General features: G+C 42.5%; 1 protein-coding gene across 3 annotated transcripts in view; it reads left to right on the top strand.

The window, feature by feature from the left end:
- The window catches only part of LOC121316006 (sorting nexin-9-like), a 118,796-nt gene that overhangs the window by 48,410 nt on the left and 44,007 nt on the right, over positions 1–26,379 (top strand). Inside the window, exons 5-9 of one of the 3 annotated variants that reach the window (XM_041250678.1) lie at positions 20,164–20,238; positions 23,164–23,329; positions 24,717–24,752; positions 25,447–25,579; positions 26,102–26,186. In XM_041250678.1, coding sequence (XP_041106612.1) covers positions 20,164–20,238; positions 23,164–23,329; positions 24,717–24,752; positions 25,447–25,579; positions 26,102–26,186 — 495 coding nt within the window. The remainder of the gene's footprint in view (positions 1–20,163; positions 20,239–23,163; positions 23,330–24,716; positions 24,753–25,446; positions 25,580–26,101; positions 26,187–26,379) is intronic. The other 2 variants (XM_041250680.1, XM_041250679.1) reach the window with 2 other exon arrangements.

Genomic DNA, 26,379 nt, shown 5'->3' with positions numbered 1-26,379 from the left:
GAGCAGAAATAGAATAAGCAACGTTTAAACTAGTGGGAAAATATGTGAAAACAATGCTGCAGGTTATACCTTTACCTTTTAACTACCTTTTACGCAGCAACACTTATTTACATTATTTACATGACACTCTGCTTCAGTTTTTCCATATGGGATGTACATTTTGTTGTTGGCTTTGTGAACTGCATACATGGAACGGGGCCAAGGTTCAGTAATTAACTTGGTAGAATATACTCTCTAGATTAGCGAGCGAGTTAAAAAAAAAAAATGTATGGAAAATCATCTAGCAAGTATATTTCTTGCGAATAACCTGAAAACGTAGCAACACATTAGGCTATGACCTCAAACGTCAAAGGGAATTCCCTTTGACTTGCTAGAATTTGCAGTGGATGGAAACAATTTTTTTGCCCTTTTTGTTGCTACTATTTTTGTAGCAGTTTTTTACTGAGTAACTTATAAACTCGGTCCATAAATGGATGAAAAGCTGTCACAAGGACAGTAGAGTGGTGACTTCAGAACAAGGAAATAATACAGAGATGACTGATGAAGTGATATCATGAATGCACTGCTGGGTGTTTATTTAAACAGAAGTAAAAGGTTTGAAACACAAAACCAAAACAGTGCGGTGGCCTAACAAATAGACAGACAGACAGACAGACAGACAGAGCGGACGAACACTAAACAAGTATCATGCGAGGCCTCTCGCATGAGTAGCATTTGTTATTTTAGATTTTATTTTAAATTAACTCTCCTCTCTCTCACCCGTTCTCCACTTCCCAAACACACAACCCAGAGTGAGTGAGTGAAAACATGCTGCTTTTATGCAGCTGTACGGAGACTCAATTGCTAATCAATCATTCAATTAGAGTCTCAGTACAACTGCACGTGAATTAATTTAGTGCAATTTCCTGTGCTCACATATTACATTTTACCTGCACGTGAAGTGTTGTGTAGTCCTCGTGCCTAAATACAAATATACATTTTAAATCACTCGTGTTACACAGACCCATTTATATCCCATGTACCAATGACTATACACCAACATTAACACACAACACACAACATATCAACATAAATATGCACAGGGGTTGACACACTGCCTCAAAAGCGCACTAGTGAAAAAAGACCTTGCTTTTAGATGAGTTACAGTAAACACAATTTTGTCTCAACATTGGTTTAAGCTGAATTTGAGACACTAAGCCAAGACTTATTTGACTTTGCAACTGCTATACAACAAATATTCTACAAGTAACAACCTCTTTCAAAATGTTCACCTTTTGTTGCCTTATAGCCTGGAATTAAAATGCATTATTTTATTTTTTTTCACATATCTACACATCCTACTGCACAACAAGTAAAAAAAAAATATTCTAGGAATCTGTAGAAGATTAATTAAAAATAAAAACTGAAATAGCTTGGTTGGAAAAGTGTCCACCCCCTTTGGAATAGCAATCCTAAATTAGCTCAAGTGTAACCAATCGCCTTCAAAATCACACACCAAGTTAAGTAGTCTCCACCTGTGTTAAATTGTAGCGATTGACATGATTTCAGGATAAATTTAGCAGTTCCTGTAGGTTCCCTCTGCTGTAGTGCATTTCAAAGCAAAGACACAACCATGAGCACCAAGGCGCTTTCAAAAGAACCCCGGGACAAAGTTGTTGAAAGGTACAGATCAGGGGATGGGCATAAAAAAATATCAAAGGCCTTGAATATCCCTTGGAGCATGGCCAAGACGATTATTAAGAAGTGGAAGGTGTATGGCACCACCAAGACCCTGCGTAGATCCCTCCAAACTGGATGGCCGAGGAGACTGATTTGAGAGGCTACCAAGAGGCCAATGGCAACTTTGCAAGAGCTACAGGCTTTTATGGCCAAGACTGGTTAAAGTGTGCATGTGACAACAATATCCCAAGCACTCCAGAAAACTGGCCTGTACAGTAGGGTGGCAAGAAGGAAGCCATTACTCAAGAAAGCCCACCTTGAATCCCTTTTTGAAGTATGCAAAAAAAACCTCAGGAGATTCTGTAGCCATGTTGCAAAAAGTTTTGTGGTCTGACGTAAACTAAAACGGAAGTTTCTGGCCTAAATGCGAAGCAATATGTTGGTGCAAACCCAATGCAGCACATCACCCAAGAACACCATCCCTACTGTGAAGCATGGTGGTGACAGCATCATGTTATGAAGGGATTTTTCTCATTGGCAGGGACTGGGACACTTGTCATGATAGAAGGGAAAATGAATGGAGCAAAGTACAGAGAAGTCCTTGAGGAAAACCTGCTGTCCTCTGCAAGAAAGCTGAAACTGGGATGGATGTTTACCTTTCAGCGTGACAATGACCCAAAGCACACAGCCAAAGCTGCACTGGAATGGCTAAGGAACAAAAAGGTAAATGTCCTCGAGTGGCCCAGTTAGAGCCCCGACCTAAATCCAATAAAAATTTGTGGCATGACTTGAAGATTGCTGTCCATCAATGTTCCCCAAGGAACTTGACAGAGCTTGAACAGTTTTGTAAAGAAGAATGGTCAAATATTGACAAATCTAGGTGTGCAAAGTTGGTAGAGATCTATCCCAACAGACTCACAGCTGTAATTGCTGCCAAAGGTGCTTCCACCAAGTATTAACTCGGGGGGGGGGGGGGGGGGGGGGGGGGGGGGGGGTGGAGACTTATCCAATTATGATCTTTTCAGTTTTGTATTTAATATATAGATTTTTTTTTTTTCTCAATAAAAACTTTTTTTTCCCCCTTAACAGTATGGAGTATGGTGTGTAGATAAGTGGAAAAAAATCCTCATTTAAATGCATGAAACTCTGAGGGCACTGACACAACAAAATGTGAAAAAAGTTCAAGGGGGTGTAGACTTCCTATAGGCGGTGTATGTGTTTAACTAGTGTAGTAGAGTGTGCTGTGCAGTCAAGGCAGGTCAACGGCTGGAGAGCTGCAGTTTAAGCGTCTGGTAGCGCGAATTTATTTACAAATCAAAACAATAAACAAAAAAACCCTAACTTAACTAATACTTTAACAATACTATTGAAGTATCAGATGGCTAAGCCATTTACCGATAGTCAAAATAAACAGTTTTTCACAAAGAACAGCAAATATGCAACACACTGTACCTTTTCTTTAAGTTTCACAAACACCAGTCTATCTGTAGGACAATGTTTTAACACAGATGACAGATCTTCTCCTTTACCAGCCACCCCCAAAATTATTATCAGTGTTTATGTAGAACAAAAACTTTACATTGTTAACAATGCATATGACAACATTGTTCAATGCACAGCAGTAAGCAAACTGTTGCTTTATGTTGAAGGTGTGCCTTCTGAATCTGTTGAGTAGGCTGTTAAACATCTCAGTGAGCTTCTCCACAGTGCTTTCTAGTTCTTTCTTTACTGTGATCTTCATAGGCCGCTTTTCCTTATCTTTGTTTTTTCTTTTCTCCACTTTCTGGGTTACTCACTGTCAATATGAAACACTAACCAATGCATCATAATAATAGATTAGTGGAAGTTTTATATCCTTGCACTGGGTACATTCTCCATTTGTGGAAGATTTGGAAGCAGGATCACAGCAGATATTTTCAACCAAGTCCAGATCAGAAACACTAACAAGCTTCAGTTGATGTAGCTTTTTTACAATAAAGCTTTAAATTGAGAAAAACAATTAGGACCTTGCTTGTACAGGTTACACACATTTCTGTACATGGTGTAGTAACATGAATGCTCAAAAAGGAAGGTGGCGATGAACTATGTTAGATATTACCTGATTACTTGGGATGACTTGGGATGACATTTTTGTGAAAATCCTCTTTTTTTTTTTTTTTTTTTTTTTTTTTTTTTTAATCGTTACTTTCCTGTTTGTTTTGTGGTATGCGATGGTAGCACTTTCACATTGTGACCTCGGCCAAATAAACAGAAATGCTCGTTTATCAGCCAATCAGTGTCGCCTGTCACTGTTTCCAAGCGCTTGTCACAGCTTCCAAACTATTTCTGTGTGCTGTCTTGATGTGGATATGTTTTAAAATTGCAACATTTTGGTGAAGAACAAATGTTTCTAAAAATACCCTGTTACATTGTACAAAAATGCTCCAAGCCTAGAACACATTTGTAAAATGTACCAATGCTAATTTGAATCCCAGTGATCCACTACAATCTTATTCTGCTAGGCAAATGTTATTATTACTAAAGTGATTAAATACAGTCCTATGTTTTGGCCATAACTGTCTAATTTATTTTTTAAGAATTGTTATGTTTTATGTATATTTAAAAAAATGGCATTGAATAGTCAGTGCTGTAAGAGTTCTTTAAAAAAAAGTGAACTCTCTGCTTTATTGTATGTGTTTTTTTCTTCTTTTGATTTCCATAAAATATGGCAAACATGTTTGTTCTGGTTTTTTTTCAGATTTTAGTAATGTATTAATAAAAAAAAAAAATGCATAACTAACTGTGACTTGTTCTTACTTAATTATACTCATGACACTATTTTTTATTAAAAGTCACTGCCGCAGAATTTTGCAGAAAACGCTATTTTCTCATTGCAGATTTTATGAAATTTTACAGCGTATATATAATATACACTACCGGTCAAAAGTTGTAGAAAACCTCCACATTTTTCCAGTTTTTATTGAAATGTACGCAGTTTAATGTCTCAATGCACTCTGAAATTAAAGCATAGAACAGATAAACAATTGGAGATAAAAAAGAAATCATGGAATCATTTTGTTTAACAAAATTTAATCTAAATTTTTGACTCAACAAAGTAGCCACCTTTTGCAGATAGAGCCGAACACACTCGTGGCATTCTTTCTACAATGGAAATCAAATATTGTTCGGAAAGTTCTTCCCAACACTGTTGCAGAAGTTCCCACAAATGTGTTGCACTTGTAGGTTGCTTTGCTTTCACCCTTATGTCCAGTTCATCCCAAACCAGCTCAATGGGGTTTAAGTCTGGAGACTGTGCTGGCCATTCCATGATTTGAAGCCTACCGTCTTGTTCTTTTCTTCTAAGGTAGTTGTGACATAGCCTGGAGGTATGTTTTGGTTCATTATCTTGCTGTAGGATGAACCCCTGACCAACTAGGCCTATACCAGAGGGTATTGCATTGCGCTGCAAAATGCTGTGGTAGCCGTTTTGGTTCAGGGTGCCACTCACTCTATGCAAGTTGCCGACTCTGGATCCAGCAAAAGAGCCCCAGACCATCATGCTTCCTCCTCCATGTTTGACAGTTGGTGTCATACACCAAGGAACCATCCTTTTGCCTACTCGACGGCGTACAAAAACCCTGCGTGATGAACCGAAGATTTCAAATTTTTATTCATCGGTCCATAAGACCTTCTTCCAGTCTTCAGTAGTCCACTGCCGGTGCTTCATGGCCCAGGCAAGCCTCTCTTTCTTATTTTGCCATCTTAGCAATGGCTTTCTTAATGCCACTTGACCTGTCAAACCTGCAGCTCAAAGTCTTCTCTTCACAGTTGAAACTGAGACTTGCTTATTTCGACCAGCGTTAAGCTGTGCTCGAAGCTGTTGGCCTGTGAGCCGCCTATCATGCAAGCTGTTGTCTCTCAGAAACTTGTCTTCTGATTCTGTTGTGGCTTTGGGTCTGCCAGACCTCTTCCTGTCAGTTTCCAAGTGCCTTTTGATGGTGTAGGAAACTGTACTCACTGACACCTTGGCTTTCTTTGCAATTTCTCTAAAGGAAAGACCTACACTTTTAAGGGTTATAATGGTCTGTCTGTCTTCCTTTTGTTAATTGCCTTTTTCCTCACACATTATGATAGCAATATACTACTTCCTGCAGTACAATACTGTCCAAATAATGCTTAAGAGGGTGTAGTCACATAGTATGTTCCAACACTGCTTTTATATAGACAGAGGGTTTGTAAATAATCAACAAAAGTTGGGACACCGGTAGGAATTGTTAGCATCAACTTTCAAGGCTTAATTTACTTCCATTGCTGCAGAACAGCTGTAAGTTGTTAACCCATTACTTGTTCCCTGAAAAAGGCCTTTTTGTATAACTCTGAAATGTACATTATTTTTCAGTTTTTGGTAACCTAAACTTTTTTTTTTTTTCACCTCTGGCAGTTTACCGCTTACCTTTGTACCATTTCAGGTTATTCACTGGACTTGAACTGCTTAAATTTCAATAAAAACTGGAAAAATGGGGGTGTTGTGTGTGTGTGTGTGTGTGTGTGTGTCTATATATATATATATATATATATATATATATATATATATATATATATATAATATATATATATATATATATATATATATATATTGTAAAAGATCCTTTCACTTTTCACGTTCGTTGCCCCTTTAAAATAGACCCAGGACACAGAAATTGAATTTTCTTAGCCCTGATGCGCACTTTTAATAAACACCAATCAAATAAATTAAACAAAACAAACAAACACCTAGCTCCTTCCTGGAGCACTAACTATACAGTCTGGAACCTAACTGAACCAGGATAGCTAAGCTGTTTACCTGTAACTCAAACTCACGGTTTCCTACAGCACTTTACCTTGACTGCTTGGAAGCAGACCACAACTTCTGCCTCCCTACATACAGCAGCCCTGAACAAACTGCCTGTGTCTCTTAAATACCCTGCACCTGGCTCTAATTTACAACTACCATCAGGTGCAGGGGATTACTAAGCAATTAAACAATTAGACCCAAAAGTGCATTCTCACAAGTTTTAGCAGGGAAGGATTTTAACCCCCTCCCTGCTACCTTACAATATATATTAATTAAAAAAAAAAAAAAAAAAACACCAGAATGGCCTGCTGGTCTGCCTGTCATTGTAGCTGTACTAATTAGCCTGCACTGATAGTTGTGGGTACCCTATTTAAAAAATAAATAAAAAACAAAAAGTGATTGCATTACCACTGAGCCAGTTTCCGAAAGTAGCCCTCTCTCTTCCCGACTCAAAGGTCGCACTCTCCCTCTGTGGAGCAGAGAGGCTCTCCTTCCTGCACACGTCTCTGCTTTGCGCAGTCAGCACGCCAAAGGTAGATGCTCTTCTTCGTCCTCGTCCTCTTCCTCTCCACCCCTGCCCAAGAGGAAGAAGAATAATCCTTGTTTCAGAGGAGCCTAATGAGGACATGGAGCAGGAACTGGAACTCAGGCCTCAGACTGAGGACAAAGAGTTGGAAACCTTTTCAGTTCCCCTTCCCTTTTTGAGCCATCGATTGCTGCTTTAGTTCAGGCTCCACATTTGCTAGTCCAGGCTAAGGACGTGTACTGCCCAAATAAACAGTGCAAGGTCACTGAGACCATGCTCAAAAAGGCTTATTTGGCAGAGACCCTCGTCACATGCATGAGTAGTATTACTAGCACCCTTGTGGCGTACCAGGCTACACTGTTGCAGGCGCTGTCGGTGAACCATAAACCCCCCCAGCACACGCTGGAGGATCTGAGCCTAGTGATAGATCACCTCTTGCAGTGGTACAAATTGAATAGAGAGGCCTTGCGGCATTGATCACAGTTCGAAAATAGTTGTGGCTCTACCAGATGATCACCACTTTGCCAGAAGAAAGAGTTCACAGGTTCTCATCCTGCCTAGAGCTTTCTCAGCTCAGCAAGTGAAGGTGTCTACCTTCCAGCAGCTCCTCTGCTTGAAGGCAGCAGCTTCCCAGATACTTCCTCTGGTTCTCCTCCGAATGCGCCCCCTCCAAGTACGGTTCAATCGAGTGGTTTTGCGGGGAGACCCAATCTTTTAATTACAGTGTCCCCTCACTGCATGGTGACCCTATCCTAACAACTGACCCATCTGTGCCAGGGAGTGGCTGTGGATACTGTTACTAGGAGGGAAGTCATCTCCACCAACGCCTCTGCCGCAGTAGTTACGTAGCAACTCTCCATGGCGCCGCTGCAGTGTATGGAGCAAGGTATAAAGTATCCAAAGCAGTGGCTTGTACCTCTAGGCTGTATTGCTTCAGTAAAATATGTACTGAATACCCAGTGTGCAAGACAGTGTAAGAGAAGTGCTATGATAGGGTTAGGGTTAGGGTATACGCTAACACTAATCATTTTAATTTCGAAAACTGAGCACTGTCCACCCTTCTCCACTCCAGCTCGTGTTATCCAGAAGCAAACCTTTAATTTCTTCATTGAGCATATCAACAGCAAAGCGTTATAGCGTGCGTAAGGCGTAAGCTGTATTGAAAATAATTCTCTAAACCCCTCTGCTGTTTGGGATTTTTTTCTTAAATGCTCAGACGACCAAAAAAAAAGTTAAATACAAACTGTGCAAGTGAAGGCATAACCAGTCTCTTCTGGGATTAATTGACAAGCATAAGTTCATGTTATTATTAATGTAATTAATAATTAAAAAAAATATATATATTTTAAATGATTAAAACATGATTTGTTCTATATAACTTATTTATAAACTGCATGTGAATGTTTTATTCCATTAATATGGATTACCTGTAAAATAATAGGATTTTCAATTACGTCACCAAAAATTATGCAAATGAGTACCGTCGAAGGATACCTTCAGTAATGTGTTCCGAACCTTCGAAGGTCAAAATGTAGCTTTCATTGCAACCCTACTAACAACCCTTCATTCCTAACTGTAATCTCGTTTTAAATCTTGCAAGCAGAGTCTCCAATAGGAATGTGCTGTCACTCGGTAGTTGAGGCGGGTTTAAAGTATTCAGAATGAATCAATGATAGATACAAGGCAGGAAAGCTGTGCTGGGAAATGTATATTTTTATTTGTGGTAGGTTTTAGGTTTTTAATGGGAAAGGGGTGAAATCAGTGTGAATTGATTTCCACTGTTTTTTCCAGTGGTTTCCGGTGTTTATTGGCTGTCCACCAATTTTAATTTTTTTTTTGTATTGGGGGTGTTTTATCATTTTTTATCGGTTAAAGCCCTACTTATAACTGTCTAGTTTCATTATTGCTTACTTAGATGGATATCAAAAAACGTGTTTACTTACGTAATGTTTGTCTTACCTGAGTTGTTGTCCTTGTTTTGATGCGGTCTCCCTTCTGTTTTTTTGTTGATTTCTCCCCCCTTCCTTTCTAGTTTAAATGCTTCTGAACCTGAAACAGTGTTGTTGTAGATTAACCATGGAGCTTGTTTATTGTGCTGCACACTGTATAGTACTGAAAATGCATCTCTTGCTCTGTTGACACTAGTATTTTTATACCGGGATCATTGTGGAACCGTCCCGAAACAGTACCGAAACATCTGTCCACACTGGTGTTTTTATCGGTGTCGTGCAACTGTATCGGTACGAAACTCAAAAACGAGCAGATTTCGTACCGGTTTCACAGGAAATAAGTTAGCCGTGAAATAAGTTAGTGTTTGCCTTTTTGAGCCTTTCTATGCATGCGCGAATCTTAGACCTTAAAGGCAAGGTCCTCTGTGTTCATCGAAAATTACAGAACGCCATTTGTATTTGAGAAACGAAAACAAGTTTTGCATTGCAGACAGTAATTTTTTTAAAATGGCAACTCTGGTGAGAGTTTGCCATGTCTTTGTAAATTGGGAATTAAATTGGGAATTAAACCTCTATTATTAAATAATAGATACTATGTCATATTAGAAACTGTTATTACATTTTAAACACAAATATAATTGCACATAAAAATAAATCTCACAACAAATGATAAATTATTTCTCTTTACCTCATAACCCTTATACAAAATAATGCATCTGTTGTATTTATTTCACTTTCACTAATACTTGCAAATGTATTGCAAGTACATGTATGAATAAAACCTATAATATAATTAAAGTAGCCAGCGATTAAATGTAAACTACGTAGCCTAAAGTTAACCTATTATTAAATAATAATATGAAAACATGCTATTAATATTACAACGACGTGTTTCCGATTTTTACCACATTCTAGAATAAAATCCCTACTGAGGGAATATCAAAAAGCAAAAAAATAAATAAATAAAAAAAAGCATGCATTCCCAAAGCCGCGATGCAAGCCGTGAGGCTAATTGTTTTCTCCTTTTTGTTCGTGTCATCCTTTCACAATCTGCTTGTCTCTTAATAATGACTGAACACCAAAACAAAATACTGTACATTGACAGGACGACAAAATATGCTGTATTACATAACAGCGGATCCATTTCTAACACATGTGACGGCGGTCGTCATGGAAACGAGTTCAGAACCCGAACACTGTCAACTTAAACAGACATGAATGTGGACAGGTATATCGGTACTGTACCGGTATTGAAAAGTGAGTTAGGACAGAAACTGGTTTTGTACCGGTATATTCTATACCAAAACTAACTGTACTGGTATCGTACTAGTACAAGTGTGAACAGGTCTTCTGTCGTACACTTACCACCACTCACTTATGGCATCACACATCCTGGCAACCACAACAACATTGAACATTGCTTGGCATGTCAGAAAATACGGGGGTCTGATCAGCATTTCCGATCTGTCCAAGCTGGCACTGTTTGTTAGAAATGCTGAATTTGTAAACCTTTCTCTTGGAATTCCTCAGGAAGCTTGGTTTGTTTTTTCTCAGCAGTGTCACATTGCTGCTTGTGTATTTGGGCAGAGGCCTTTGTTGTCTTTTCTTGGCAGTGTCACGTTGCTGTTTGCGTACTCGGATAGCCACATCTTTTGTTTGCCAGTTTTAATACAATACTGTACTCTAATTTAATTTAAGACGCAGGCTATTTTTAAGAAGCAAAAATTTGTTAAAGCGCATCTTAAATTCGAAGAAATACGGTACGTTGACTTTAAGAGACTTCGTAATCTCTTACTTCTAAAATAATTCCAATCTTGAATGACACCAGGCCACTTTGACTTTTCTACTTTGAACTATGCAACCTATAGCACCCACCCTGATTTAATGTGCCTAGTACACCACCAAAGAAGGGGATAAATAAAAAGAAAAATCATTACAAAAGAAAACATCAAATGGCATTTTTTTTAAAATTGGGAGCTGTGGCAGGCAATGGCGTTGCAGTTACATCAGGCTAGAAGCCGGAAGAATAACAAACAGCAGGTACAGCAGTTCAAAAAGACGCGGCATGCGCCGTTTTATTTTTACACAAAAATAAATAAAATATTTAAACAAACAAAACACTGCTCACAGACCAAAACAAATAATTAAATAAAACAAATCTTGAACACAAAACAAAAGAATAAACTCCAGGTCAGGCTGGGCAAATCGCCTTTACTGTTCATGTACGTTTTTTTTATTTCTTTTCTCTCTCCTCTTGCTCTCCCGTTCTCCACTTCTCGAACACCCACACGAGTGCAGAGAGCTGCAGGCTTTTATTTACTCCACGGGCTTGCAGCATCGTCCTCTACGCCGATTTAATCGTCACAGTGACCAAAAACAAACAAATAAAAACAACTCTGGCCTAGCGCCCCTCTCAAGCCTCGAGCTTTCCTAGCACGGCTGCGCTTGTCCTCGGCTACCACGGCGATTGAATCTGCTGCATACCGCGGCATCAACCGTAGTTTTTCGGCTGACTTGCGAGGTTGAGAAAAACAGCTCCTGCCCAGCCCCGATTTGACTCGGCACAGGTGCAAATATCTTCTGCGCCACCTACAGCCCGGCACCGACCGTGCCTACCATCAGCACCGACCTTGGAACAGGTCCATTCGGCACCGACAGCGCTTTCCTCGATGCCGATCACGGCACCGATTAACTCTGCACCGGTGACTATTTTGGAGCCGTCTACAGCCCAGCACCGACCACGCTACACATCGGCGCCGATTGACGCGGCTTCGACCACTCGGCATCGACAGCGGTCTCCTCTGCGCCTTTCCCGGCACCGATTGAATCGGGATCGGAGAACCTCTTCGGAGCCGTCTACAGCCCGGCACCGACTGCGCTACACATCGGCACCGATTGACTCTGCACCGACCTCTCGGCACTGACCACGCTCTTCTCAATGTCGATCCTGGCACAGACTGATTCGGCACCGGTGAATAGCTTCGGGACTGTCTACAGCCTGGCACCGAATACACTACACATCAGCACCGACCTCCATGCCAATTGACTCGGGACGACCACTTGGCACCGACAGTGCTCGCTTCGACGCCGATCCCGGCACCGACTGATTCATCACCAGTGAATCGCTTGGAAGTGTCCACAGCCGGCACAGACCGCGCTACTATTGACACAGAGTGCAGCAGCTTCACCTGCAAAGCCATGTCGGTCCAGTCGACTGGGTCCTCTGCTGGGTTACACCAGTGTAACCAGTGTGCAGTGAAGCTGCCCAGGCAGGACGAGCACCGGTCCTGTGCCAGATGCTTAGGGCCAGAACACGCGGCCAAAGCACTGGCAGCTGAACTGAACTGCTCTCCCTGTAGGAAGTTGTCAAGGAGAACTAAGTGACGGAGAGCAGCCCTATCCCCAGCAGAGTCTCTTTCCTCGAGCCATGGGAGAATGAGATCAGTGGTCCAAGAGCCTCCGCAGAGGTCATCCAGGACCCCCCCCCCCCCCCCCCCCCCCCCACTACAGAGACCAGGGAGCTCTCACACACACCTGGGTCACCTTGCCCTTCCCAACCACTGGTACAGAGGCGCAGGTACCTCTCAGGGGTGACGAGATGGTCACCGCCGAGGATGTACTGCTCGAGGGGACGCTCACCAGGGGACAGGCACCGCTGCCGTTCCCCATGCAGGCACAGACAATCCCCACTGCAGTCGCCTCGAAGGCGCCCAAGCTCGGCCAAACGTCGCTTCGCGGAGCTAGCAGAGACCATGCTGGAGACCCTATTAAAATCACAGGGCAGACTGCCCCCTATCACCCTGCAGCCCCAGCCCCCACAGTCTTGTTCCACATCCCCTTTGCCTAGACCCCCTAGCCCAGGTGAGCTGTTCTTCACGGCGTCCAGATCGGACGTCTCAGACCCAGCCACCTCCATCGGGCAGGCCACGGTGGGGGGCTCCTTGCCGCCCTTGCCACACATGTCGCAGAGGTAAGAGTTCCGGGTGCTAATGCAGTGTGCAGCTGCAGCCATGGACGTTCCCTGGCTGGCAGAAAAGGAGGGAAAGGGAAGCCGCTTCCTGACAGAAAAGGCACCCACAGCATGCCCTCCCTTTATGCCAGGACTTCCTAGAAATGGTGTGCTCCTCCTGGAGCAACCCAGCGTCTGCACCCTCAGCCTCCAGAACAGCAGAGTGTCTGCTTCATACTGCAGGAGCCCAAGAAGCTGGCCTAGTCACATTCCCCACTTTCAGGGTCACGGTATTGGTGCAAGCTTCCACCTTCACCAAGGGGGATAAGGACCCAACCTGCACATCCAAGCCTTGGACAACGGATGCGATGCTGAAAAAGGCGTACGCATCAGGAGCGCTGTCAGTCCGAGCAGCAAATGCCATGGCTATACTGGTGCACTACCAAAACCAGTTAGCAGAGAGGCTACAGGAAAGGGCTACAGAGGCAGACACAGGGGAGCTCCAGGCGGTAGGTAAAGCGGTGACTGACTTAATGGGGGAGTTAGGTTAGACATCAGGGCGGTTGCTTGCGACGATGGTGGCCGCCTGCTGGCATTTGTGGCTGACACAAACCAAGGTCATGGAGACCGCGAAGGTGACGCTATTGGATGCCCCCATTACACCGGGGCAGACTTTTGGGATGACCACTGATGTGAGCCTTGAGAGGTCCCACAAGGCACGGAGGTCGCCTCCAAGTTTTTGCGCCTTCCGGTTTACAGTCAGCGCCCAGGGTGGTATTTGCAGCCTGCTGGAGTAAAAGGGTCTGACCACCACCCTCCACCCCAGAGTAGACAAGCAGGCAGAGGCAGAGCCAGAGGCATAGGACCACCGCAGGCCAGGGGTAACTGGTTCCCCGGCTGGAGACCAACGCCAGGGCCTAAGAAAGACAGGATTCGGTTGTTGGAGGCCACACTCTCCCTATTCAGAGAGGACAATCTCCTACAGGTCAAAGTATATCAAAGGTTGTTGGGGCTGATGGCAGCCGCCTCGAGAATCCTTCCACTAGGGCTGCTGAGAATGTGCCTGCTTCAAGCCTGGGTGAATACGCTCAAGGTGCACCCAGTCTGAGAATGGTACCGGCTGGTGTGAGTGTCCAGCCAATGCCAGAAGACACTGGAGTGGTGGCTCCGTTCCGGCAATCTGCGCCTCGGAAGGGAAGTGGTCACTACAGACTCCTCCAGCCTGGGCTGGGGAACAATCTGGAATGGGAGAGGAATAAGAGGCCAGTGGAAGGGACATTGGCAGCAAGTGGACAGAAATGCGCAAGAGCTGCAAGCAGTGAGCCTGGCGTTATCCCATTTTCACCAGCAATTAGTGCACAAACATGTGCTGGTCCGGACGGACAATACTACAGTGGTAGTCTACATAAATCAACAAGATGGCCTGCGCTCATCTGGCCTTCACCATGCAACGCACAGACTCCTGTCCTGGATGCACAGAAAGTTGCATTCCATCAGGGCAGTTCACCTCCCCAGTGTGAACAACAAGGCAGCAGACCTCCTGTCCAGAAGAGCTCCAGACAGCTCGGAATAGAGACTGCATCCTCAAGTGGTGAAACGGATTTGGGAGAGGTTTCGACCTGCACGAGTCCACTCATTGCCCCCTATGGTTCTCCGTGGAGAGAGACAGGTGCCCCTGGGAGTAGACGCACTAACTCAACCCTTGCCACGGGGGCTATTGTATATGTTCCCTCCGTTACCATTATTACCCCTGACACTAGGTTTTGCTGGTTGCACCCAGATGGCCGAGACGCCTCTGGTTTGCTTTCCTCTCCGACATGTTGTTGGATCAGCCGTGGCAGCTCCCGCTGCGCAAGGACCTCCTGAGCCAAGCGGAGGGGCTATTATGGAACCCAAACCCAGCCCAGCTCCAACTCTGGGTCTGGCCGTTGAACGGAGCCATCTATTCAGACGAGGTTTGCCCGATGCAGTAGTAGAAACACTACACTCTGCTAGGGCACCGAGCACTAGAGCCCAGTACTCATACAAATGGAAAGTTTTCCAAGACTGGTGCCTTGCCGAAGGTCACGATCCTGTGACTTCCCCGATTGAGACGATATTAACCTTCTTACAACACTTGTTTAATGCAGGAAAATCAGCGTCCACTTATAGTACAAGTGGCAGTATACCTGGCAGCAATATCAGTGTGCCATGAGAAAATTGACTCGGTGTCCCCTGGGGCAGTGCAATTTCTTAAAGGGTCTCGGAGGCTTCGTCCTCCCATGAAAAGTATGGTCCTCAAGTGGGATCTAAAACTGGTACTGTGGGCCCTTATGGGTCGCCAATTCGAGCCCATGGCGTCAGCATTACTGAGCCGTTTCTTTGAAAGTGGCATTTTTAATAGCCATTACGTCTGCCAGAAGTGTAAGTGAGCTTCATGTGCTGTCCATTAATGACACATGTATGGCTTTCACTGGAAGTGACTCGCGGGTAACATTAAAAACAAATCCATTCTTTTTGCCAAAGGTGGTATCCTCATTCCATATTAACCAATCAGTGGTTTTGGAAGCTTTCAGACCTCCTCTGCACGAGTCAGAGGAGGACAGTAGACAACACGCGCTATGCCCAGTTCGGACTATGCCCAGTGCGCTGTTATTTGGATAGGATGGCATCCTGGAGACATTCCAACCAGCTGTTTGTCTGCTGTGGGTCCCGCTGTAGAGGTCAGGCCCTATCGAAGTAACGTCTAGCACACTGGATGACAGATGCAATACACTTGGTGAACGAACAGACGGACTTCCCCTTACCGGGGGACATTATGGCCCATTCTGCCAGGGGCCAGGCAACTTTGTGGGCTTTCCTTCATGGCGCCTCCTTAGATGAGTTATGCAATGTGCTACATGGACAGGTAGTTAGACATTTGTGCTTTTCTTACCGCCTTGATGTGACAAACCGAACGAGACCCTCTCTGGGCTCTAGAGTGTTGCAGGCAGCATGCCCTTAGGCGTCATGTGGGCTATGAGGCTATCGCCGTGGGGCTGTACTGTCGGTAATCTGGAGCCACCACAGCTTTGGTACAGCTTTCCCATTCAGTAATGGTTGTCATTCAAACTGAAAGAGAATGTTAGGTTATTACCGTAACCTTGGTTCCCTGAAAGAGAATGACAACCATTACCCTTTTAGGTTGTTTCCCCAGCTGACCTCTGTTTTCAAAAGAAAATGGAGATGTGCGTCTGTGAGGACGACCTAATTCAACAGGAGGTGGGAGGGACTTCCCCCTCACAGAAGGGCCCTGACAGGGCAGCTTTATATATATATATGTGTGTGTGTGTGTGTGTGTGTGTGTGTGTGTGTGTGTGTGTGTGTATATATATATATATATATATATATATATATATATATATATATATATATATATATATATATAAAACGGTCAGAGAGGCTCTTCCCATTCGGTAATGGTTGTCATTCTCTTTTCAGGAAACCAGGGTTATGGTAATAACCTAACGTTCTCTCATTAACCATCGGCCACATTCTGCACGAGTTTTAAAATTAGCAACTGGCAGAGGACGGTCTGCTAATCTCGTCTCTGCCAGAACACATCTAAATAAAAACAAAACAATAACAAAACAGCGCGGCTACGCCGTCATATTTAAATACACTAAATAAATACAAAAACAATAACCACAGCTTTTACCATCATAAATAATAACACATACAATAAATAAATCATAATACAAAACACAAAATAAACTAAACAGGGGCGGAGGAGGAAACCCCGTTGTAAAAATAAATACTGTACAGGGCTGGTCGCCCTGTTACAAGAGGTTTATACAAAAAAATGCTTTTAAGTAAATATTTGCAATCATAGTTGTCAAGGCTCAGCCGTTACCATAGACACGGTCTGAAGGGAAACGGAAGCTCTGACTATAACATGCGCAGAGTCAGAGAAAAGATGTTTGTTTCTAAAACACCTAAACCCTGTATAACAATTAAGCAGTGCTCCAAAGAGGGGATGCAGCTGACGGTGACAAAATAATGCTGTGCAGATTTTGTAACTGTTGGCTGGAACTGGAGTCGAAATATACCGCCTTTAAACATTAGCTGTTTAATCATTTTGGGGAAAATATGGCTTGTTTGCTTATATTTTTGCATTAGTATGCTAATTCTTTGTTTTATTTCAAGTGGTGCAACCTTTGCACTAGAGCAAATGCTGTTTTGGTTTTGAATGAATTTGAATGAATAAATCTGCTTTGCTTAGTGTTTAAATACTGAGAAACCCCAAGCTTGAAATACAAGGATTGAAATACAATGCCTATTTTAATTTTTTTTTTTAATAGGTAGATTGCTGTATTAGCAATTATTATGACAGACCCAAAATAATAGAGCAGTGTAAATATATGTATTTTTATTGCAGTTTGTTTTACCTGAACTGTGGGTGGTATACTTTCAGGGATCAGTTGTTCAAAAGAAAGACTGGATTGAATAAAATGTTGAACATATGCAGTTTTAAAATAAACATGTTACAACAGCACACATCTATTTTAATTTTACAACATGATATTTGGTATTACTATAGGTTAAAGGAAACTCCAGGCATCTATGTCTTTTTCACAGGTTATCTGTTTGCACTTGTACTTCCTAGGTCATTTCACCACAGCAATGTCTTCTGGGTCAAAGCATGTTATTGGCTGAAAGCATGTTATTGGCTGAAAGCATGTCAGTCATTAGGGGAAGCAGCTGGTTGCTGCCCCTATTGACTGACATGAAGCTAGTGAAGGGATGGGGACAATTTCACTCTCTAGGTGAAATGACCCAGGAAATACAAGATAGTCAAAAAGAATGACTTCTAAACAGAGTTTTCTTTAACCTAGTGTAATACCAGATATTATTGAAATGAAAATATGTTTGCTATAACGTGTTTCTTTCTAAACTGCATTTTTGATACCTATAAAATTAATAGATGTGGAGGTTTTTATTTATTTATTTAATTAATTAATTTAAATTTGGAATTGCCAATTGCATTTTACCCCATTTTCTCCCTAATTTGAAATGCTCAATTCGTAAGCCTAGGTCACCGCTGCAACCCCCCGCTGACACTGGAGAGACGAAGATGAACACCCACATCCTCTGGAAATGTGCCGTCAGCCGTCGTCTTCTTTTTACTCTGCAGCCCAGCCATGCAGCTACCTCAGAGCTACAGTGTCGGAGGACCACGCAGCTCTGGGCCACTAGCAGTCAGGCCTGCAGGTGCCTGGCCAGTCTGCAAGGGTCGCTGGTGCAGGGTGAGCCTAGGACACCCTGGCCGACCTAAGAGGTTGTACTGTCATTGTGCGAAACTGGGTTGTAGCATGGTAGCATCAAGAAAGAAACTCTGAGGCAAGGAAGATGCAGTTTAAGTACTAGAACACATTTAATAAACAAAACACAAACAAAAAGGTGCAAGGGCCAAAACAAAAGGTAAACCAAACACAAAAATGTAGGCTGGGCATTCACCTTCACTACTTACAAAATACAGCATGCAGAAACACGATAACAACAGATTCAAACTCTTCTCAACCACAGGCTTTCTGCCTGCTTTTATGTAGGTGGTCACTCCTGAATTAGCACCAATTTGCAGTAACTGGAGAGTGGCCACAATTGTTTTTTGCTGGCAGAGACATTAACCCCATCCCTGCCACACACTTCCCCTTTTGTGTGTAGCACACATGGCCTCTACATCCACCTCCCTCTTTAAAATTCAAAAAGTTTTGTCCATTGTCATGGGCCATGAGTGGAAGCATCCAGGTGCCCATGGGTGGCAATGTTATCAGTAGCCAGGCTGGCAGCTGCAATGCCGACAGCAGCCAAGCTGACAGCGCACAGGCTGGTTCGTCCAGCTATGCTAATCCTGGCAGCGGAACTGCTGCTTCCTCTGGATGTGCTGCCTGCAAAGGCAATGCTGGCAAAGGAAATGTTGGCAGCAGGGCAGGGCAGGCCATCTCAGGTAGTGCAGGCTGTGGCAGCACTGGTCACAGTGGATGTGGACATGCAACTGGCTTTCATCGGGCTCCTCTCTGGAGCAAATGTAGTGCCTGCTGAGGTTGGCCCAGCTCTTGTCCTGTAGACTCCACCAGCCTCTGCACTTCTTCCTCTCGCTTTGGAGACTGCGGTGCTTCTTCCTGTCTCTTTGGAGACCACAGACTTCTTCCTCTCTCTTTGGCAACCGCTGGACTTTTTTCTCTCTCTTTGGAGACTGCTGGACTTCTTCCTCTCTCTTTGGAGACCGCTGAACTTCTTCCTCTCATGCTGGAGCCCCTTCAGCTTGCCGTTGTTTTATTAAAATCCATGGCAATTTTTTTTCCTTTCAAAAACAAAAAAAAAAACCTGCAGTCCTGCTCCGAGTTTCTAGGGCATGTCCCAGTTCCGACACCATATGTAGCAGAGTAGTGTCAAGAAAGACTCGGATGCAAGGAAGCTGCAGTTTAAGTGCTAAAGCGCACATTCAACAAACAAAACACAAAGAAAAGGGCTCAAGGGCCAAAACAAAAGGTAAACCAAACACAACCTAATGTAGGCTTGGCATTCTCCTTCACGACTTACAAAACACAGTAACAACACAGATTCACTCGCCAAACTTCTCTTCCCAACCACAGGCTTTCTGCCTGCTTTTATGCAGGTGGCCACTCCCCGATTGGCACCAATCTGCACTAACGGGAGAGTGGCCACAACTGTGGTTGTTGGCAAGACATTAACCCTGCCCCTGCCACATGGGTAAAGGTAATGCCTGTACTAAACAAGCAGTAAACCAGTCGCGCAGTGCAGGACCTCATCACAAGGTTGTTGTTTTCTTTATAATCACTGACCAATGCTTTTTCAAATACAGGTACTAATGGCATATTTGCAAGCATTCAAAACATGTAAATTACTGTTGTTAAAAAATAAATTAGTTTTATTCTTGTTAAATACATTCTGTTCAAGCTTTTTGTGTAATTACTAGCTTTCATATCCAAGCCCAGTATCAGTTTTCGGTTAAATTAGATTTTTAATTCCTGTTATACAAATTGACTGTGGTGTTTCAAGATAAGAACATGGTTGTAAGCTAAAGCTAGTGAGATTTACTAGTGAGATTTACCATGGGTGTGAAGTGTGTGAGTTGATCATGCTCACAAGGGCTAAACAAGTAGAAATCAACCTCCTTTTTTCTGTGTGTAATGGTGGGGGTAAATCTACACTCCTTTTGCAGCACCATAAAAATCTCTTTGGTTAACAGTTGTGTTTTTGGATTTTCTGTTCACCCTTTCTTAAGGTGGAGGTATTGGGCTCTGTAGCTCAGTCGGATACTTCCGAAAGCCCAGCCCCTGCTGCACCAGCCGCAGATCAGGTAACTAGAAAAACAGAAACAGCATGGAAAGTTCCTCAATCTCTCCTTCATTGCATGGGACCATTTCACACGTTCTGTGCATGAGCATTTTTAGTCAACTCGTTTTTAAATAGTTTCTTTCGAATAAATAAACACCAAATGTGATTCTCTGGCATGGAGCAACCTTACAAGCCTTTTAAATGAAACAGGTGTTTTGGGCATCTGACAGGATAATATTCAATAACTTTTACAGCTGATTGGCTTTTCAGTGGGTGATTGTGGTGTATTTTTTTTTTTTTTTTTTTTTTTTTTTTTTTTTGCGACGGTGACTCCCACTGCCTGTAATATTATGACATTTCAGCTTATATTACATCATGATAAGCCCAAGAAAAAACACAAAAAACAGACAGGTCCAGTCTGCAAGTGGAAGGAACTGTTGTACAAAGTTGTGGTGTTCTCAGATCAACAACGAAACTTGTTAGACCATATTGCATGTAGCAACAAGCTGTCTTCTTCTCAAAACAACACCAGTGAAGGATAGGCCTTTTATGCTTTGCCTTTCAGTTTTCAGTTCTCAAGGTTCTGTATATAACTGAAGGAGTGCAAAACCAGGAGGAAAACAGCTTCTGGGCCTTCCTGTCATGTGCCTTTGAGTTTGGCAAATAGAACAACGGTGGTAGTTCATTTTAAGAAGCCATTTAAAGCTGTGTATCTTCTAAAACCAATATGATAATATTGGATTAGGTTTGAGTCAAAGCACAAAGAGCCAGCTGCATCCATGAGAGACTAGCCTCAGGGCGGCAGTGCTGGACTATTTTAAAATCAATATCCGCATGTGTGTTCTGAAAAATGTTTTTTGTTGAAACACCATTTGGAAAACAAATTATCATCCAGAGCTGTAGGAGCATGGACGTTTCTATTTTAGGAAACCAGGGTTATGATAATAACCTTAACGTTCCCCTTTAAGTACAAAATGTAACCATTACCGTATGGGTAAGTGTACCAAGGCCATGGCAAGAGTAATATTGCAGAATGACACGAATGCCGCAAGGCTAAGCCGAGAGGCTGCACTGTGTGTTACCATGCGGAACCCCAGTAGCAAGTAGCTAGGGTAAAAATATTGATGAAGAAACTCACCTCTATGCCTGTGTTACAAGGGTCAACAGGGAAGCCACCTTTAACACTTTAGTTACAAAACCAGGGTTTTAATGGTCCATGACATTCAGCCTGTAGAACCTAGTGAAGATATGGGGAGTAGCCCACACTGCCGCATTGCATATGTCCTTGACAGATGCACCCTGGAATAAAGCCCACGAAGTTGCCATGCCCCTGTTGGAATGGGGAGTGAAGTTTTTCAGGAGAGTGCAAGTTGGCCAGCTCATATGCAGTCCTGATGGTGTCTGCTATCCATTTGGACAGCTGCTGCTTAGACAGATCTTTATCATGAGATTTTGCCCCATAGCAGACAAATTGTTCGGACTGCCTCCAACTTTTTGTCCTGTCAACGTAGTGCGCCAGGTCCTGCACTGAGCTAAATTTATGGAGCTGACAATCTCTGTCAGACTGGAAAGGAAGTGGATTCCACAGGTTGGTTGACATGGAATGCCAAGATCGTCTTCATTAAAAAGGCAGGATAGGTACGGAGCGTAACCTTAGTCCTGGCCTCTGTAAGAATTAATCAACAAGCCCAAATACCTGTACTGGGCATGCGTGGACAGTGCTCTGGCATTCTGCATGGTGACAATGGCCCTATTAGAAAGCCCCAGACAGCTGAAACATAGCCTTTCCGGGGCCAGACCCGGAGCTGCAGGCTCGATGGGTTGCGATGCCATAAGATTGCCTGTGGCTGACTGAGCAGGTCGAGGAGCTTCGGCAGTCTCTAGAGCTGGCCACTCACGTGATGTATCAACCTCCTTCGTCCAGATACAGGTTGACCTGTCTGAGGAGTAGAGTAGAATCCTTCCTCCAACTGGAGGGGGTCTATCATGAGAATTGCCCATTTTTGCAGCAGAACTGCTACCTCTTGAGACACCACAGCAGCGTCTTGCAGGTCCATGTTGTAGTCACGCCATAAAAGGGAGGAGGACCATGCTTGAACTGCAGCATATAACCGGTCTGAGCGGTAGTAAGCACCCAGATTTCCATGGTGCATTGACGCCAATTCCAGGTGGCTCCCTGAAAAGAGGCTCTGGGCCTGTTGCAGCAAACTCCTAGGGCTGCTGCTTGGCCTGTGGCTTCTGTCTCTGTGCATGGTGGTGGAAACTGTTACCGATCCCGAATATTACCTCTGGCAGCAAGCTCAGTCGGCTGTGCCAGTTCTTAAGCTGCCGGGTCCTAGAGCTCCAGTTTGCCACTGGTTTATGCACTGTAGGTGGTGGCTTGGACAGCAGGTGAACCAGCTCCTTTTATGGATTCCTGCGCTGCAGCATCTCTTCCACCACAGGAGAAGCATGCGAACAAAAAAAGCTACTACAAATGCAAAAACTGGATTACATTTTGATGTGGAGCAGTTACAAATCTGTTTCTAGAGATATTCAGCAGACAGACACCAGAAACTGTAGATGTCTTTATAATGCCCAGTGTTAAGGTTTTCATCAATGTTGTCAATGATTCAGAGAAATAATAATCTTTAGAAATACACCTACGAGCATTGCCACTGTGTTCATTATGACACGACACACTCTTCTACGACTTTTTGTAATTGGTATTAGAAGTTCCTCTCTTTTTTAATTAGATTCCATGCAGGCTGCAGGGTCAGAGACTATGGAAGTGGATCTGTGAAGTAAATATAACAGTAGAAGCAAATTCCCTAAAATGAATAAAAACCTTATAACTGTAAAACTAACAGGAAACTAATTAGATGTGCATTTTTTATTTGCACATGCTTCAAAATAGGGCCCCAATAGCAGTAAGAAACACATTTCTAACAGTTTCACAATATTACAGGGAATCAATAACAATGACCCCTGGTCCAGCTGGAATGCAGGTTCTACTGGAAACTTAACTGAGAACTGGGGAATGAAACCAGAAAACACAGAAGCACAGCAACCCCAGAACAAAAGCAACTTGGATCCAGCAGGATTTGGACACCCACAGGCTTATCAGGGCCCAGGTTAGTACAATACACTTGAAATCAGAACAAGACTACATTTTAAGAAAGTGTTATTGCTAAGGAAAACCATATAAGTAAAATGTTCATGCAATGTCTAATTCCCTTATGCAATGCATATCCCAGTGTCAGCAATTTAGTGGGGGTGTCCTGCATACATGTTTTACATGCTGTATGTATTTAGAGAATCACTTGTCAAATTGTTAGTTTTGAGAGTATCGCACAATATTGCAGTAAAACTCAAACTTTAATAGTGATGTATTTTACCTTCCATTCAACAACATGTTGGCCTCTTGTAGGCAGTATAGTAGGATGAGGCAGGATCTCCCATATACATTTGTAATGTACCTACATCCTCTTCAAAGAACAGTGCAGCATCTTTTGATAGTGTAGGAAAAGTTGTGTTTGAATGGACCAATATCTCACATTCTGGTCCAGAGGTCAATACCCTCTCATAACCCAAGGGAGCTAATGATTCAGTGTGAAAGGAAGAGAAAGACCGAACCCTGGAAGCCAAGGGGTTGTTCTCAGGGCCCGACTTACAGCAAGCCTCCAAAAAACAGTATTCAATACTTCGAGGGAGTCTAAATATATACGTTTTTTTGTTTTTTAAATTTTAGTTGTCGCCAATGGTTTTAACCCGTTTTTCTCCCCAGTTTGGCATGCCCAATTGTTGTTTTTACTCAGGGAAACTGAGGCTGAAACACACGTCGTTCGAAATGTGTTCCTGCTAATTCTTATTTTTTTGCACTGCGGATCCACAGTGAAAGCACCAGACCTGTAGTGCTGGAGGACAACACAGATGTGAATGGCTCCACTGCAGACCCACAGGCACCCTATCAGCCACAGGAGTTGCCTGTGCGTGGTGAACTGTGGATTCTCCTGCTGCCCTAATCCCACCCTACCTGGGCAGCACTTGGCCAATTATGTGCTGCCCTCTAGGAACCCACAGTCATAGTTGGCAGTGACACAGCCTGGATTTGAACCTGCAATCTCTAGGCTATAGGGTGCATCCTACACTCCACGCGGAGCACCTTTACTGGATGTGCCATTCAGGAGCCCCAATAGATATGTTTTTTTAACCAGGGCCCCTTATTGTGAATTTAAATTTATCTCATAGCATTGTAATTGGTTATTTACAAAGAACAATCTCTGAGTCAAACACTCCATGATGCAGTTTTTCACATTGGAAATTCCTGGTATGTGAGAAACAAAAAACATAATGGGGCTTGGATGATAGAGATGCAAACTTCTGAAGTTAGTGTATTTTTTGTAGTGGGAGAGAATGCATTTCTTAATTTCACCAAAGTTGTTTTCGCAGAAGTAAACAATTTAAAAAAAAGAAACAATCTATAAAGTGATTTAACCGATTTTTGTTTTTCTTTTAAAGATATATATCCATATCCGTATCTAACAGATTGTTCAGGTATAAAGTTTGAATACTGGCAATGTTATGCTTTCCATATTGCTATTGGGCAAAAACTGATGTGTGCAATGTATGCTTTCCATATTTACCTAGATTGTTTATAAACACCTTCACAACTGGTCATGGTGCTTTTTTTCCTATTTGGAAAGGATATTCTTTATAAAAATATTTGAGAAGTTTTAAAATTATATATTCTTTTCATATTTATATATTTTATATATTATATATATATATATATATATATATATATATATATATATATATATATATATATATATATATATATATATATCTATATATAGAATATATATATATGTGAGTGAGAGAGAGAGAGAGATAGAGATGGGTAGAATAAGTGTTGTTTAATACAATACAGATTTTTTTTTTTTTGATACCACTGCTAAACATATAATTTATATCTCTGAATATTCAAATATTCGGTCCTGCACTTTTTTAACTGCTCAGGAGTGGGTTTGGTTTACTTTTAACATGGCATGGACTACATGATGTTTGCTAATGTAAGACACATTGTGTTGCATTTTTTTTTTAGAGTAGTGCACTCTCTGGAAATAAATACATATCAATAAAAGCTTGTTTTTGGTAAGGTGTATTATAGGGTTTGCAGTGGTGCACTTTGTTCTTACTTTTAGACTTTTGTGAGTGCATTTCACATGTGGTTCTGTGTGTTTGACAGGCACTGCTGATGACGATGAGTGGGATGATGAGTGGGATGATCTCAAGTCTTCAGGGGGATACCCTGAGTCAGAGTCTGGAGAGGGAGGGGGTATAAATCGGAGCGGGTCCACAATGAAAATGGCGCTCAACAAGTAAGAAACAACTTTGCATGGCCCCAGTTTTTCTGTTCTATATTGTCAGTGCTTTTATCCCATTGACCAGCATTTCAGCCCCCTCCTTCAGTCTGTTGCAAGTTCAATAACGGCCAATTGATGATCATATTTTTAATTGCTGTCAATTGGTATATAATGTGCAATAACTACAGACATATTGGTTGGGAGGCTGATTACTTAATTACCACTGGAATTGACATTTTAAATACTAAACTGTCTACTTCAACACAGTAATATATACATACACATGGATGCTGTTAACAAAAAGTGTACACTATTTATGTGTACACTAAAATGTTTCTTATTCCCTTTGTGCAGGGGTTTACACACATCCACACTGGTATTCTGAATTAACCTGCTGTGTTGTTTCTTAATTTGAAAGTTTTTTGCTGTTCACAATACAACCCTGATTATCTGAACCTCAATAATAACATGAAATTGCATGGAGGGTGTCAATTTTGGTTGGATTTAAAACATTTTTTTTTTAAATCTAATTAATAGGTTTCCTGGATTTTCCAAACCTGGACCAGAACTGTATCTTTTATCAAAGCAGCCAGCAAAAACTAAAGAAAAGATAACTATCTATGTAAGTTAGCAGACCTTTGTAATTTGTAAGTTTATTTATTGTGTTTTATAAACGCTGTATTTTACTAATTGCTTGTATTTGTGCACTACAGCCTGTTGTTTGTTACATCCCACTGTGGCCTTGTGCCCTGCATGAAGCCAGCGGCTTGAGTCGCTCCTTCCCAAGGATCAAGCAACATAAGTCGGCTGACTTT

Source organism: Polyodon spathula, chromosome 5 (genome assembly GCF_017654505.1).
Source record: "Polyodon spathula isolate WHYD16114869_AA chromosome 5, ASM1765450v1, whole genome shotgun sequence".
NCBI classification, from domain to species: domain Eukaryota; kingdom Metazoa; phylum Chordata; class Actinopteri; order Acipenseriformes; family Polyodontidae; genus Polyodon; species Polyodon spathula.
Note: the sequence above shows the minus strand (reverse complement) of the source record. Positions and strands in the feature narration are given on the sequence as shown.